Here is a 17,237-nt window from a genome sequence, read left to right on the forward strand (position 1 = left end):
TACTCATGTGGAGCACAAACACACATTCAACTGAATGGCCTGGGTTTCTAAGTAATATATTCTAATCATAGAATTTACAGTGCAGAAGGCCATTTTAATCAAATCTGCGCAAATATCTATGTAATTTCCGATCTTATCTATTCTATCAGAGAGAGAAAAACCTTCAATCCATCGGTTTGAAGTAAATTGTGCCACAGCTGGAAGAACACAGGGTTACACCTTAAAGTTTGGTCTATTATTGAGACTCGTAAATATTTAATTATCAGTTTAGTAGTTTTTGTCAGCAGAGCACCAAAGAGTAAATTGAAAAATTAATCAATGCACCAACTTTCTCTTCGAACAAATATTTGTAGAAACAGCATATAATGAAGTTGAAGAAAAAGTGTTAATTGGACACTCCAAACAATTCCCTCTGAACGAATAGGAGGCCCTGGAGAGGGATTATGCTCATCCACGCAGTATATTCACATACCCTTTTATTGTCTTCCTCTTCCTGTGCTTTTCTAAACTCCTGCTCTAAGGAACATGCAAGTTCATTGAACAGTCCAACCTCTTCACAGTTCTTCAGAAATCGAGTAGGGGTCGGAGTCTGATCTGCAAAGAAATTTATTAGAATCATTAGTCTGAAATAATTAATGAAAGGTGTTTTCTTCCTCATTCTATGTCTCCTATCAATCTAGCTCCATTTGGATGGGCATCAGAGCTGTAGAGCGGCAAATTGAACTCATTAGCATCCTATTTCGTAGCCGCTACAAGTGTCCTTAGAACTGCAAGATGGTATCAGCAGTATGTGCACACATTTGTGGGTGCAGCAGTTAGCACATGCGCAGTGAATATTCAGCGGAGGTATGCACAGCAGAAAGATCATGGTGTCAGTCAGTGTGTGCCATTTTTGAGCTCAATGCTCCAGCTAACAATTTATCTTAACCACAGAAGATACCCCACCAGCCCTATTTAAAGGGATCATCAATAACTTTCAGGTTCAATGTTAGTTGATTTCTTCCGATGTTTGCTGCATTTCTATAAGTGTTTGGTGCTTCTTGTAATTGCTTCGAGTTGCTAATGTCTACCGAGAGTTATGTGGCAGATGCTGAAGGAGTTTTTGATGACTTTAAGGCTTGTTTATGAAATTGTTGCTCCTCAACATGCCCCAAATTCTAATCTCGCCCACAGGTAGAAGCATGAAATGTGAAATTTGGATTAGTCGTGTTGCTCAAGGTATTTCACCTCAGGGATTCTAGTAATCTGTTGAAGGGCATATTTCTGAACAACTGTGAGTTCCTGAAAACTGCTTTCAGCACTGAGATTCATGGATACAATGGCAGCAATCTGAGACTGCATGGCACACACAAAAAAGGGATAACAAGACATATATCTGAGCTTCAAGACATCAGGAGGCTTCCGTCTGTGTTGCAGTGGAAAATGAGACAGCAGTCACCAGACATTCCATCATGGCTGTGTCTGCTTGTGCACTCATGGTGGAAAAGGTGAGCTCCAAGCTATATACGATGGCCTGTGTCACATTGCAGCTGGACTTCTCTATTCTCCATGACAGGGAAAGGCGGTTCTTTGGAAGGCCTGCCTATGTCCCAAGCATCTCAATGTGTGAGTTCATCAGCCTTCTACTGTAAGCAGCACCATCACAGCTTTCATTGGAGTCTTCTGCAGCAGAACATATTTCATTCTTCGATGAGCTGGCACACAAATTATTTTTTCCCACTTTCCTGGCTACAGCCCACTCATGCCCAGAGACGCACTACAAGCAGATACTGACTATATTGGACTCTGTAAGACCATGAGATGTGGGAACAGAAGTAGGCCATTAGGCCCATCGAGTCTGCTCTGCCATTCAATAAGATCATGACTGATTTGATGTGATAATCCTCAACCACAATTTCCCACATTATCCCCATAACTCTTGATTCCTTTACTAATCTGTCTATTTTAGTCTTGAACAGCCAGGGAGGCATGGCCAAACATGCCCACATGTTCTGAGCCTGCCCCATACTTGTCGGGTTCTGGACAGCCTTCTTTGAGGCGATGTTCAAGGTTGTGGGACTGAGGGCAAGACGGAGAATCCTGCTCGGCCTGCAATCAGGAAGTCCATAATCAAAACTTTTGTAGTTTTCACTTTATGCCAGAGTTTAGGAAATTAGGAAGTTGACACAGAGCATATTGCAATAACGTACTGCCATTACCAGTGACACTTGATGTCACAGGCTCTTTGCAGTAAGCCTAAGACTTGGAGTAACAGTTTCTCCTTCGAGATAAGTGGATGGAATGTTGGAGTTGAATTATATCACACCTAGGGGCCATGTTGGTGGTGATTGTGGTTGGGAGGGGCTGGGGCAGTAAAATTGGGTGCCGTGCCAGCAGTGCTTACCCCACACTTGCCCATCGCCACGCACCCTGCCCATGCTTCAATTTTGCCAGCAGTGGGGTGAGGGTTTTGGGAGGTCCAATCGTCTGTAGGCTAATTAAGCCCTTAAATGGGCAATTAATGGTCACTTAACAGCCTTATGCAGCTGCCTCTGAGATGAGAGGGTAGCACCAACAGGCCAACCTGCTCAGTGAAACCTGGTGAATGGGGCTTTGGCAAGTTGAGCTGGTCATGGGGGTTACCTCCATTTACCCCTCTGCCAATTAGATGCCCCCCGAGGTGTCCAGACTCCTGTCCAACTTTGTCCCAGGTCCCCTCACAGCCAAACAACATCCCACAGAAAGATCAACAAAATATGTTTAAAATATCTACTCCTTTAGGAAGATATGGTCTAATTTTCTGGACCAAACAACAGCTTGCAGAGGATATACCATGCAAAATTTTCTCACTCAGTAGAGATCCACTTGCAGTACAGGGGTCAATTTAGACAGGGGTCAATATTATGATGGGTTTATAAATCCTCACCACATCAAAAGCAGTTAAGTGCTTTCTGCAGAGAAAAGAGGAAGTGAAAGCATTTATCTCCTAGGTATTTATAAACATTGTGATTAGCTTCACAGCAGGATACTTGAGAAGCATTCCAGCGTGAAGGGAAATGACAGTAAACAATCCAGACACCTGGCTGTCTGGAAGCTATAACCCTGTCAATTACAGCCTACAAAAAGCTATTTCTCTTTGAAAGTGAGATCAAAGGATCTGAGGCGGTATAAAGTCTTGTGATGTGTTTTGGCTTTCTATGAAGTAACAGCCGCTGCTTTCAACACTTCTGCCGGAAGCAGCAGGTGTAAGGGGCTAGTCAACAGAAAAGCGGTGATTTTTCACCATTTCTGCCTAGACTTCTCTTTAGCTTCGGGGGGGGGGGGTTCTCTAATGTAGGGGTCTCTGATATGGGGAGTCTCTGATTTAGGTCTCTAATATGGGGGTTCTCAGATATGGGGAGTTCTGATATGGGAGACTCTGATGGGGGTCCTATATGGGGGACTGATGGGGGGTCTGATATGGGGGTTTGATGTGGGTTTAGTGGGGAGGGGGTTAGGTCACCCTCATGCTTGTGTGCTGTGGGGGAGGGTGACCCATTATTCCTGTGGTAGTGGGGGATAGGATGCCCCTACTTGTCAGCCGAGAGAGCCAGGATTTGAGTTGTGGGGAAGGGGGGTCTAGTCACCGGACATTAGTATCCGGCCGCCCACACAAAATGGCGGCCGTATACTGGGATTCCAAACTGAATCCCATGAGCTACCCACCATGCATATGTTATCATGGCAAGGGAGAGTGAGTCACTCCTGGGCGCCATTCCTAGCACCAGTGCAGACTAGAAACAATTCTACTCCAGTGAGAGAACTTAGTCTCCCAAAAAGAGAATCCTGCCCGATGATTTCTCTGTGACCCAACTCCATATATCTATCATTGCCCCATATTCCTTTATACCTTTGGTTAACAAAAATTGATCAATCACAGATTAAAATTAACAACTGACCTAACCGAAACAGCTGTTTGCAGAAGAGAATTCCAAACTTCAAACACTCGTTCTGACTTTCCTAACTTCGCTCCTGAAAGATTCAGCTCTAATTTTTAGGCTATTGCCCCTAGTCGTCGACCCCCCAACTAGCAGAATGAGGGTAGATCAAGAGAAACTACCAGTTCTTAATGTCTTGAAAACTTTGATCAACTCACTCCTTAACTTTCTAAATTCCATGGAAAACAACCCTCGTTTGTGTAATTTCTCCTCGTAATTTATGCATGGAATCCACCTACCATTCTGATAAATCTAAGTGGCTCTCGTTTTAAGGCTTCCTAAGGTACAGCATCTCGCATTGAATACACTATTCTTGGTGTGTTCTAACCAGGGCTCTGCATAGATGTAGCATGATTTCTATCACCTCGTAATAGAGACCTCAGGAAATACAGGCCGGCATTCCTTTAGCCTTTTTGATTATTTTCCACACCTGTTTCTGACAATTTAATAATCTGTGCACATGGACTACTGAGCCTCCTTGGGCCTCCAGTGTTTCTAGCTTTCCAACATTTAGTTTTCTGGGAAATCTGGGCCAATATCTGGGTCAGAGCTAGTGTACTGAGGGCAGTTTTGGTCACCATATAACTTGGAAGGATGTGATTGTGCGCAAGAGGGTACAAAGGAGATTTGCAATAATTTTTCCAGGGTATTGAGAATTTTAGCCAAGAGGAAAGATTGGATGGGCTGTGATTGTTTACTTTGGAATAGATGTGGCCATGGAGAGATTGAATCGAGATGTACAAAATAAAATTATGAGAGGGTAAGATGGAGTGAATTAGAAGGACTTATTTCTCTTAACACAGAGGCCATTAACCATAGATTTAAATAGTAATAAGATTGGAGGGAAGTTGTGGAGAATTTTTTACACCCAGAGGGAGTGTAGAACTCACTGCCTGGAAGAGTAGTAGAGGTAGAAATACTCATTGCATTTAAGAAGTACTCAAAGTATCATATTCTACAGGTACATCGGTCATGACCTACCAAGACACAAAGACTCAAGTCCTTCCCAGTACTGTAAGTTGTGTCACACACTGCAGAATAACTGGAACGTTCAGTACCAGAGGAGGATTCAGGTCACAAATGGTACATAAGATTTAAATTGTGCTGGAGTACCAGGATCGATACCCAGGTTCAGAACAGATCTCATTTGTCACTCAATAGAACTGACAGCTGCGAACTGAAACTCTGCCTATTATTATCATTTCCGTTTAGCAGACTCTTGGCGTCATATTGTGATAGAGCATTGGCAATGAATTATAATGAAGTGCTTACTGAAGACTCCAGTGCTCCAGTACCTATTGCATATCAAATGTTAGGAAATATTTATCGTAATAGTGAAATTTGGCATTTCATTAAAGATAATTCTTCAGGGCCAGAGAGGCTGTTCAGAAGTAATTAAGAACTTAATATGTTGCTAAAAATCCAGTTGCACATCATTCAACAATATGCAACTTTTCAAAAGGACTTTACAGTGAGACTAATAGCGTAAAAGTGGAAGTTCACATCAATTCAAGTGATTTCTAAAAAATTCCAGCTTTAGGGTCTTAAGCAGTGTACCCCATGAAGGAACAAGGCAATTTCTGGATTTCCACATTCATCTGAGCATGTGCAAACACCAGAAGTTGCTGTTAGTTTCATATTCGTAACAATGGTGAATGTTGATGGTTTGCCATTGACACAACCATAAAGTTCAGGCTGTAATGCGCTACAGAGATTAATACCAAAACCTTTGCACCAAGTAAATGCTTACTCTGTTTATGCAAATGAAATTTTGTTGATATGACACATTTGAATGATTTATGTAGTAAAATCTAATGAAGTTGTTTATTTTCTCGAAAGCCATTGATAAACAAAATCTTATTTAATAATGGTCCAGATTATTCACTCAGCGGAAACGCTGGCACCTTTTTGCTTCTAAACTCTAAGAAAGTGGATTCTGTCTTGCCGCTCAAGGATATTCCCTCTCCACAACACAACAATGTTTTCCCTAATCAGTACTGCCGCCCAACCTCCCTTTTTTCCTTCTCTATCTTTTCTGAACACTTTCTATTCTTGTCTGCTAAGCCCCATTGCTCACCACTTTTAAGCCAAGTTTCCATTGTTGCCATTACATCATATTCCCACAAGACCTGAAGCTCACCAACTTTATTCACCGCACTTAGTGGGTTTACAAAAATTACTTGTAATCCTTTTTTGCAGCTGCTATCTAATATGGATCTATTCTCTTTTCTATTTGAAGTCTCTGACGTCCTTCAGGAGCTCCTCATTTGGAGACCCCGCATATCTCCTATCCACACGCAAGATTTCTCCCAGTAGCCTGTCGAGCTCCGCCCATTCAGCCCTCTCCCTATTGGCCTGAATCAAAATATATTCCCCTCTGATGACCACTTTCAATGCCTCCCACACCACCCCAGCCGCGGTGTCTCCCATGTCGTTGGTTTTTATATATCCCCGAATTGCTTCCCTCACTCGCTCACATATCTTATCGTCTGCTAACAGCCCTGCATCTAGCCTCCACTGTGGGCGCTGAGAATTTCCCATGTTCACCTGTAAGTCTAGCCAATGTGGCGCATGGTCCAATACTACGATTGCTGAATATTCTGTGTCCACCACCCCTGCTAACAATGTTTTGTCCAATATTAAAAAATCGATCCTGGAGTACACCTTGTGCACATGAGAGTAGAATGAATATTCCTTGCTCCTTGGCTTCTCAAATCTCCACAGATCAACACCTCCCATGTGCTCCATGAACCCCCGCAGCTCTTTCGCCATTGCTGATACTTTCCTCGACCTAGAACTCGACCGGTCAATCCTAGGATCTAAGACCATGTTAAAATCACCCTCCATAATCAACCAGTGCGAGTCGAGGTCCGGGATTCTTCCCAGTATCTTCCTAACAAACGCAACGTCGTCCCAGTTTGGGGCATATATATTCACCAGCATCACTGCCATTCCCTCCAGTTTCCTGCTCAGCATAATAAATCTGCCCCCCGGGTCTGTCTCCATTTACGCAACCTCAAACGCCACCCTTTTGTTAATCAGCATAGCCACCCCCCTTGTTTTAAAGTCCAATCCTGAATGAAACACCTGTCCGACCCATCCCTTCTTCAGCCTATATTGATCCCCCAGCCTCAAGTGTATCTCCTGTAACATGGCCACGACCGCCTTTAACTGTCTCAAGTGTGCGAACACACGGGTCCTCTTGACCGGCCCATTCAGGCCACGCACGTTCCACGTAACCAGTATGGTCGGGGGGGGGGGGCTCTTGCCCCCCCTCCCCTGTCGATCAGCCACAACCTTTCCTAGGCCAGCCCTTAGCCCATGGCCCGCACCTCCCCAGATCCACCCCTCGGCAGCAACCGCCATCTAGTCTCCGTCTCCAGCCTCCTAATTGTCAGCAGTAACCCCCCCACCACCCCTCCCCCTACCTCCCCCCACCACCCCTCCCCCTACCCCCCCCCCCCCCCCACCTCGTCACTTTTCAGCTCACCCCCCACTTCACGTCCGTGAGCTAGCCTTACCAGCTAGCCTAGCAGCTCCACTCCTGATCCCTAAAAGTCTACCGGCTGCTGGATCTTTACCCCCCAACTCTTAACAAAAGTTTTCAAAACAATAGCACCAATCACAAAAGCAAACACACCATCCACTTAAGGTCTGAGCTCAACGGCCCACCCCTCCCCCTTTACAACATCTTATCAATCCCATCACCTTCAAACAGAGCCCCAAACAATGGAAGTGTAATGGAAGGATAAATGGAGAGACAGAAAACATTATGCATGCAAAACCTCAAACAGACGTCTTTCCTTCCTAGCCTATCTCAATTTGAGAACTTTTCTTCACCCCCCCTCCATTTTTTATTTTTTTTAATTTTCCCTTTTTTTCCTTTTTTACAAACACAAAAAAAAGGAAGAAACTGTACCTTAGTATCTACACCGAAAGGTCAAAATTAGATAACTCAAAAAAAAACTTCTCTTCTCGGTCATCGCAACTCAAGTTACAGTGCACCACAGAACGTTTTGATTTAAATCGCTACCGACCAGTTTTCTCTTTTTATTAAGTCCTTATGGGTCCCCCACTTCTTCCGGCGAGCCAAAATATTGTTCCTATTCCTCGTAAGTTACCCAAAGACGGGCCGGGTAGAGCAGTCCAAATTTTATTCCCTTCGCATACAGGGCAGCTTTAACTTTATTAAAACTCGCCCTCCTCTCAGCAAGTTCTGCTCCCAAGTCTCGGTAGACCCGGATCTCGGCTTCTTTCCATATGAACCGTTTAGTCTCCCGAGCCCATCTCATGATGCATTCCTTGTCCAGGAATCGGTGTAGCCTCACCACCAACACCCTCGGGGGCTCACGACCCTGGGGTTTGCGCATAAGTGCCCTGTGAGCCCGGTCCACCACCAACAGCCTGTCGAACGCCTCTGCCCCCATCATTTTCTCAAACATCTTCACAACATACGCACCAGCATCCGATCCTTCCTTTCCCTCTGGGAGACCGACGATCCGAACATTCTGCCTGCGGGAACGTTTCTCCAGGTCTTCCACCTTTTCCAGCAGCCGCTTTTGCCGATCCTGTAAAATGCCAATTTGCAGTGCCATCCCAGTGGACTGTTCCTCTTGTTCCGTCGCCTGTTCCTGTAGCTTTTGGATCGACTGTCCCTGGGCCATCACTGTCACCTCCATCGGGTCGACAGCCTCCTTAATCGAGGCTACCACCTTGGTGAGGTCCTCCGCACACTCCTTACAGTGCCGGGCGATCTTATTGTCCAGGTATGTAACCAACTGATCCATCGACCATTGAGCTGACAGGGGGGGGCCAGGTCTCGCTTCTCTGCCATTGCAGCCACCAAGCTCAGATCCTCACTTCCAACCAACTTTTGATTCCTTCTTTTGCGGTTATTTTTCGAGCGTAATTCCAAAGGATAGGGGTCGCCTTCTCCTCCTCTCACTTTTATCCACTTACGTTAGAAAAAAGTTCCGCAAAAATACAGCTTAAAAGCCGTTAAAAAACCATCAAGAGCGGAAGCTGCTAAATGCGTGACTGTTTACAGCATAGTCGCCACCGGGCATCCCCCATCTTCCTATTTTAACACTGGATAGCGCATGGCACTGGGAGTAATCCAGCGATTACTACCATCAAGGTCCTAATTATTATCACTTTCTCGAGCTCCAGGAAATATGATCTTATGACCTCAATACCCCCCTTTTCACTGTCACTGGTACTAATATGTACCACAACTTTTGGTTAACTCCCTTCACCTTGCAGAATATTCTGCCTCCTTCCTGCGATGCCTTTACTCTGGCATCAGGGAGGGAATTTAACATGCGTAATCCACAGTGATGGTTACTGAAATGCCTATCTGTCTCCCAATTATAACACTTGGGTCACTCTGTGTTCCGCTCTTTACAATGCTGTCACACTGTGTTCCTGTTCTTTACACTGGGGTCACTCTACGTTCCGCTCTTTATGCTGCCATCACTCTGTGTTCCTGCTCTACTGCCATCATTCTGGATTCCTGCACTTTACCCTGCCATCACTCTGTCTTCCTGCTCTTTACACTGTTGTCACTCTGTGCTCCTGTTCTTTATCCTGCTGTCTCTCTGTGTTCAAGCTCTTTACTCTGCCGTCACTCTGCGTTCCTGCTCTTTAACTTGCCATCGCTCTGCGTTCCAGTTCTTCAACCTGCTGTCGTTCTATGTTCCTGCTCTTTACACTGCCATCACTCTGCTTTCCTGCTCTTTATCCTGCCGTCTCTGTGTGTTCCTGTTCTTTACCCTGCCGTCACTCTGTGTTCCTGCTGTGCTAATGCTGGCACTTTGTGTTCCTGCTCTTTACACTGCTGTCATTCTGTATTCCTGCTCTTTTACTGCCGGCACATTGTGTTCCTGCTCCTTCCCCTGCTGTCACTCTGTGTTCCTGCTCTGTACACTGGGGCACTCTGTGTTCCTGCTCTGTACATTGCGGTCAGTCTGTGTTCCTGCTCTTTACACTGCCGTCACTCTGTGTTCCTGCTCTTTTACTACCGGCACTTTGTGTTCCTGCTCTTTACACTGGGGTCACTCTGTGTTCCTGCTCTGTACACTGGGGTGACTCTGTGTTCCTGCTCTTTACACTGCTATCACTCTGTGTTCCTGCTCTGTACACTGGGGTCACTGTGTTCCTGCTCTTTATCCTGCCGTCACTCTGTGTTCTGCTCTTTATACTGCTTTCGCTCTGTGTTCCTGCTCTGTACACTGGGGTCACTGTGTTCCTGCTCTTTATCCTGCCGTCATTGTGTGTTCTGCTCTTTACACTGCTTTCGCTCTGTGTTCCTGCTCTGTACACTGGGGTCACTGTGTTCCTGCTCTTTATCCTGCCGTCACTCTGTGTTCTGCTCTTTATACTGCTTTCGCTCTGCGTTCCTGCTCTGTACACTGGTGTCACTGTGTTCCTGCTCTTTATCCTGCCTTTACTCTGCGTTCCTGCTCTTTACACTGCCGTCACTCTGCGTTCCTGCTCTTTACACTGCTGTCACTCAAGGTTCCTGCTTTTTACACAGCCAGCACTCTGTGTTCCTGCTCTTTACACTGCTGGCACTCTGTGTTGCTGCTCTTTACCCTGGCGCTCCTCTGTGTTCCTGCTCTTCACACTGTCGTTACTCTGTGTTCCTGCTCTTTACACTGCCGTCACTCTGTGTTGCTGATCTTTATCCTGCTGTCGCTCTGTGTTCCTGCTCTGTACACTGGGGTCACTGTGTTCCTGCTCTTTATCCTGCCGCCACTCTGTGTTCTGCTCTTTATACTGCTTTCGCTCTGTGTTCCTGCTCTGTACACTGGGGTCACTGTGTTCCTGCTCTTTATCCTGCTGTCACTCTGTGTTCTACTCTTTACACTGCTTTCGCTCTGCGTTCCTGCTCTGTACACTGGGGTCACTGTGTTCCTGCTCTTTATCCTGCCGTTACTCTGCGTTCCTGCTCTTTACACTGCCGTCACTCTGCGTTCCTGCTCTTTACACTGCTGCCACTCAAGGTTCCTGCTTTTTACACAGCCAGCACTCTGTGTTCCTGCTCTTTACACTGCCGTCACTCTGCGTTCCTGCTCTTTACACAGCCGTCACTCTGTGTTCCTGCTCCTTACACTGGGGTCACTGTTTTCCTGCTCTTTATCCTGCCGTCACTCTGCTTCCTGCTCTTTACGCAGACGTCACTCTGTGTTCCTGCTCTTTATCCTGCCATCACTCAGCGTTCCTGCTCTTTATCCTGCCGTCACTCTGAGTTCCTGTTCTTTACCCTGCCATTACTCTGTGTTCCTGCTCTTTACACTGCTGTCACTCTGTGTTGCTGCTCTTTATCCTGCCGCTCCTCTGTGTTGCTGCTCTTTACACTGTCGTTACTCTGCGTTCCTGCTCTTTACACTGCCGTCACTCTGTGTTGCTGCTCTTTATACTGCCGTCACTGTGTGTTGCTGCTCTTTACACTGCTGGCACTCTGTGTTGCTGCTCTTTACCCTGCCGCTCCTCTGTGTTCCTGCTCTTTACACTGTCGTTACTCTCTGTTCCTGCTCTTTACACTGTCGTTACTCTGTGTTCCTGCTCTTTACACTGTCATTACTCTGTGTTCCTGCTCTTTACACTGCTGGCACTCTGTGTTGCTGCTCTTTACACTGCCGCTCCTCTGTGTTGCTGCTCTTTACACTGTCGTTACTCTGTGTTCCTGCTCTTTACACTGCCGTCACTCTGTGTTGCTGCTCTTTATCCTGCTGTCGCTCTGTGTTGCTACTCTTTACACTGGGGTCACTGTGTTCCTGCTCTTAATCCTGCCATCATTCTGTGTTCCTGCTCTTTACACTGTCGTTACTCTGTGTTGCTGCTCTTTACACTGCCTTCACTCTGTGTTGCTGCTCTTTACACTGGGGTCACTCTGTGTTCCTTCTCTTAACCCTGCCATCATTCTGTGTTCCTGCTCTTTACACTGTCGTTACTCTGTGTTGCTGCTCTTTACACTGGGGTCACTGTGTTCCTGCTCTTTACATTGCCGTCACTCCGTATTCCTGCTCTTTACACTGCCGTTACTCTGTGTTGCTGCTCTTTACACTACCGGCACTCTGTGTAGCTGCTCTTTATCCTTCTGTCGCTCTGTGTTGCTACTCTTTACACTGCTGGCACTCTGTGTTCCTGCTCTTTATCCTACCGGCACTCTGTGTTCCTGCTCTTTACACTGGGATCACTCTCTGTTCCTGCTCTTTACCCTGCCGCCACTCTGTGTTCCTGGTCTTTACCCTGCCATCACACTGTGTTCCTGCTCTTTACACTGCTGGCGCTCTCTGTTTCTGCGCTTTACACTGGGACTACTCTGTATTCCTGCTATTTGCCCTGACATCACTCTGTGTTCCCGTTGTTTAGACTGTCACTGCTCTGTGTTCCTGCTGTTTATCACTATTGTATTATGTCATTAGAGTCTTGCTGCGTGTTTAAGAGAGCAGGTTCAAAGCACAAACAGCAAGCTTTTATCTGGGTTACCAACCTAAACAATTTTCATAGCCCACCCTGTAGTCCATTCTCTAAATGGGAACGTTTACCATATTGTAATGAAACTTCTTCAGAAAACATTTTAGTCTAGCAATTGTGGCCTCATTGCATCTTTTGCTTGGCTGCAACAAGAGCCAATATCAGAGAGCAATGTCCGACACTAATAACCGCTGCAGTATGGGTACTATTTAGATAGATGATTGCCCTGGCACCTGGGTGGCTCAGGCTTTATACTTAAATGCCACTGTCTTCTGTGTTGTTACCCCTGCACTAAATTGATCATTAATTAGTGGAAGTTTCCAGGCTCTGGGCTTCATCTTGCCCAAATTATAACAGTGGTGCCTCAAGCTCAATTTTTGCCAATGCTTGAGGCCTCCTCATTGGAGCATGGATCGTCTCCATGGTGTTTGCCAGTGTACTTGAAAATAAGTTACAAACAATTTGTACCTATTAATGATTTTGTAGCCTATGAACATCAGTCAAAATTACTTTCTGGTGTTGTACAGAGGATTTTTAAATCTTTACTGTTAATTTTTTCTGCAGGAAGTATCACTTAAATATTTTAAATTAAGTAAAGTACATGCTTTATAACCTAATGTTTTTGTAAGGACTCTAAAACAGTATTGTGCTCTTACCTGATAAAATATTGTCTGTTTTTATTGCTGGAAACTTCAAAGTCATTTCATGTTTATGCCTATGAATCATGAGGTGATCCTCAGTTGGAAATCTCTGTCAAGCAAACAAGAGTATATCATTTTACAGGCATTGAATACATGTTAGAAGAATCCGAACAGTTCATCTCATTTGAATCAGTAATGAATGTGTTTCAACTTGAGCCGAACACAAAAACATATTTATTAGAAAAAGAATGTTGTGGTCATTGGCCACCTTTTATACTAACTTAAATATGCTTAACTTGAAAACTAAGAAAGATTTCTGGAGTGAATAATGAAGTATTCTAAGTAAATAACATACTTCAACAGGGTGCCTTCTACAAGTATTACTGTATTAGTTCAGTGTAAATTTGAATTGCATTTGCCACAATGCAATTTATCGTTTCCAGAATCATTTCCACACACATCTACACATACTCTCTTTAACTGGAACAGTAACCAAACAGGTCAAAGTCTGCTGCTTCTTTAGTTCAGTTAGCAAAGACAAAGGGTAGAAGAGTATTGTAGCCTGGGCACGATTCAGTCAAAAAATGACCGAGTGTTTCCCACAGGCTTTTTGGGTGAGATCTGGACCTGGATTCACCCACACTTAGTCGATTGTTGGGGGGCCTGGGGAATTTCTCACCGGTACAGCCACACTTAGAACTTCTTTCAGCAGTGGGGCACTAAACTCGGCGGCAAGACCCGCTCCTCAGAGATTGGAGCACCATTTTGAGAGCTCCGATATCTAATTGAGCTTGAGGGTCCCTCACACCCCCAACCCCAGGCAATGCCACCCCGCAGCCAATCATAGAATCATAGAATTTACAGTGCAGGAGAAGGCCAATCAGCCCATCGAGTCCACACTGGCCCTAGGAAAGAGCACTCCACTTAAGCCCACGTCTCCACCCTATCCCCATAACCCAGTAACCTCACCTATCCTTTTTCAGACACGAAGGACAATTTAGCATGGCCAATCCACCTAACCTGCACAACTTTGGACTGTGGGAGGAAACCGGAGCACCCGGAGGAAAACCATGCAGACATGGGGAGAAAGTGCAAACCTCACACAGTCACCTGAGGCTGGAATTGAACCCGGGTCCTTGGAGCTGTGAGGCAGCAGTGCCAACCAGTGTGCCACCGTGCCGCCAATCCCGCTGAGGTGCCCCACCACATTTTAGGCCCCCCACATACCCACTATCAGGATCCCCCCCCCCCTTCAACTCCCTCCCAACCTTTATGAGGCCCTTTGATACTGCCATTCACCACTAGCCCCCCCCCCCCCCACACACACACACACACACACACACCCTTCTTACAGCCCTCACCTCCCTTTCATGGGCATGGTCCTCTATCTGGAACCTAGGCACTCTGCCAGTGCCACTGGCACCATGGCTCTGCCAACTGGGCACTGCCTGGGTGCCCAGGTGCCAGGAGGAGTGCCAGAGTACTGGCCTGCCCTGTCCTTGACCCCCCCTGGAGGACTCTAATGGCCTTTGAGACCCCAGGAATGGCCAGAACGTCTGGTCCTTGCTCATTTAAAGACGATTATCTGGATCACACCCAGCAATGGCATGATCTAGGTTACGCGGATGCTGTGGGTCGGGTGACGCGTGAGGTTTTATCCCCAGTGCGAAGCCTGATTTGGGCCTCCCCCATGAATTTCCACATGAAGGGTTCCTATCACCCATTTTGGGTGTTTGCCAGGAATTCCTTAAGAAATTGACCTGGTGAATTTAGCAGTGTTTTGAACATACATAAGATTTTTGGGCCATCTCGATGATGACCCAGCCATCATTGGGCCCTTTTGTAGCCAAATTGTAGGTGCAGTGCATACTAGTTTTCACCCCTTGATCTGTTCTAGGCTATTCATGGTGATGTTAGGCTTTCTTCAGGGGGGGGGGGGGGACACAATAAGCGAGGTAAAGTAAATGATAGGCAAGGAAATTCTACAAATTAACAATTCAACATGATTGATCCTCAGAATTCCAGATAAATTTGTGAAGATTACAAGTCAGGTGACAGCTAGTTCTTCAAATGCAACCCTTTCCTCCTTCATTAATTGAGAATCCAGTACCATACCACAAGTGGCCGAGATATCACAAGATGGAAAATCCACTTAATAACTTTAGCAATCTTGGATGGGCAAGAAGACAGATAGGTGGCTTCGTTCAAGAGCAGAAGTTCAGGAATCAAAAGAGTTGCTAAGTACAGGTAAAGAGAGAAAGATAGCCAAGTATGAAGATCTGACAGCCTTGTCATGACAGCAATTGAAGGAGAAAACCAGAAGAGGAAAAGAAAAATCTGATAAGTGGATAACATTAAGAGGTGAACTGCAGGAGACTTGAAGAAAGCTAGAGACGTAGCGAGAACCTCTTCTAGGGAACTAGAGTAAAAGTCAACAGCCCCACAAAGACGATGGTGAAAGTAAATGATCAAACCTCAGCAACCAAGGCCAGAAATATTTGGTCAGGAACAATGAAAAGGCGCTCGCCATTCACTGCACTGACAGCAAACAAAGTTTACATGGGCCAGAAGTTTACACTTTTTACACTCAATGGGTTCTGAGGCGGGTGGGGTGCATGGAATTACCTCTATGATCCCAGCCCGACCTGGTTGCAATTTTATGCCATGGTGGACAGGGCCCCAATTAAGGCTCTTCCCCTTCAGGGCCTTTTCCCGCCCAGCTTCAATTTTCAGGCTGGCGGCAGAAGATAGATTGGCGAGGAGGGGGGACTTTTTTTAATTCGTTCATGGAACATGGGCACAGTTAAGAGTCAACGACATTGGAGTCACATGTAGGCCAGACATGGACAGCAGATTGCCTTCTCTAAGGCCAGATGAGTTTTTACAACAATCAATAATGATTTCATGGCCACCATTAGACTTTAAATTTCAAATTTTTATTGAATTCAACTTTCACCATCTGGTGGGATTTGAACCTGGTTCCCCAGAGCATTACTCTGGGTCTCTGGTTTACTAGTTCAGTGACAATACCCCTGTGCCACCACCTCCCCATAAATTGGGATGCTGAAATTGAAGAGTTTGACCTTGGGCAGTGTTGAATCTGTGATAAGTAGAACACATAGATTATAGTAGAAATGACGTACAAGGTTTATTTCAATACCATTCTAATACTCCTCCACTCTCTTAAGGATCTCCATCCCTGACCTGCACCTAGGCAGGGGTTTTTATACAGCTGGGCACTCCTTGTCGAGGAGAAGTCTGGCCCCCTTAAAAGGGGAAGTCGCCCGCATCCCCTCCCCCACCACCCCATCCCACCCAGTTCATATTCCGGGGAGGTCATGGGAAATTGTATTGTTCTGGCCCTGGGACCTCCATTGGGGTTACAACAGACAGGAAATTGGGAGGGGAATCACTCCATCAGAATCAATCTTCTGACTTGGGGCGCCCTTCCCTTAAGGCCCGGTGACCTCCGGACTTCCCTCCCCCACGACCTATCCATCCAAAACTCCTACCACCCCATTGTGACACTCTAGGCCTTCCGTAGCCACTATACCTTGCCCCCCTTTCAGTTCCCTTTCCTCCAGTTCCTGGCACTTAGTTCCAGGCAGCTCATTGCTGTGCCCCTTCCGCCACCACAACGCTGTTCCTCGAATGGCCAGCAGCTCTCCAAGGCAGGACTTCCTCCCGGTGATAGGCAGAAGTCCTGCCTTCAGCCAATTAAAACCATTTCACACTCTAACAAGCCTCCGCCATCCTGAAAATTCAGATCACAGCTTACTGTGCAGAGACTTGCAGTCATCAGGGGCGGGATTCTCCATCCCGGTGCCCCCGGTATTCTCCGTTTCACCAGACAATGGGGTTTCCCATTGTGGGCAGCCCCACGCCGTCGGCACTGGCTCGCTGATGGTGCCGACACAGTCCCAGCTCCCTGGAGTGATGCGACACTTACCTTGGGAGGTTGGGAAATGGAAATGGGAGGTGACAGACCAGGCCACGTCCTAAGTGAAATGGGCGAGTATGAGGGCTTCCCTGGCCCTCGGAGCCTGTCGGGCCCTCACCGCTGCTGCCTGTCCTGCTGCCTCCGGCTGGTCCTTTGGTTCCTCTCAGCCTCATCCTCCAGACCTGTTGGTCCGGCACCACCTCATTATCCTCGTCCACC

At 46.3% G+C, this 17,237-nt stretch overlaps 1 protein-coding gene across 3 annotated transcripts in view; it reads right to left on the reverse strand.

The window, feature by feature from the left end:
• Window positions 1–17,237, reverse strand: part of creb5b (cAMP responsive element binding protein 5b) — a 645,202-nt gene that overhangs the window by 518,616 nt on the left and 109,349 nt on the right. For all 3 annotated transcript variants that reach the window (XM_072509394.1, XM_072509393.1, XM_072509395.1), the window contains exons 4-5: window positions 13,094–13,187; window positions 473–594 (exon numbers count right to left, since the gene is read on the reverse strand). In XM_072509394.1, the coding sequence (XP_072365495.1) occupies window positions 473–594; window positions 13,094–13,187 (216 nt within the window). The remainder of the gene's footprint in view (window positions 1–472; window positions 595–13,093; window positions 13,188–17,237) is intronic.

Source organism: Scyliorhinus torazame, chromosome 6, assembly GCF_047496885.1.
Source record: "Scyliorhinus torazame isolate Kashiwa2021f chromosome 6, sScyTor2.1, whole genome shotgun sequence".
NCBI classification, from domain to species: Eukaryota; Metazoa; Chordata; class Chondrichthyes; order Carcharhiniformes; family Scyliorhinidae; genus Scyliorhinus; species Scyliorhinus torazame.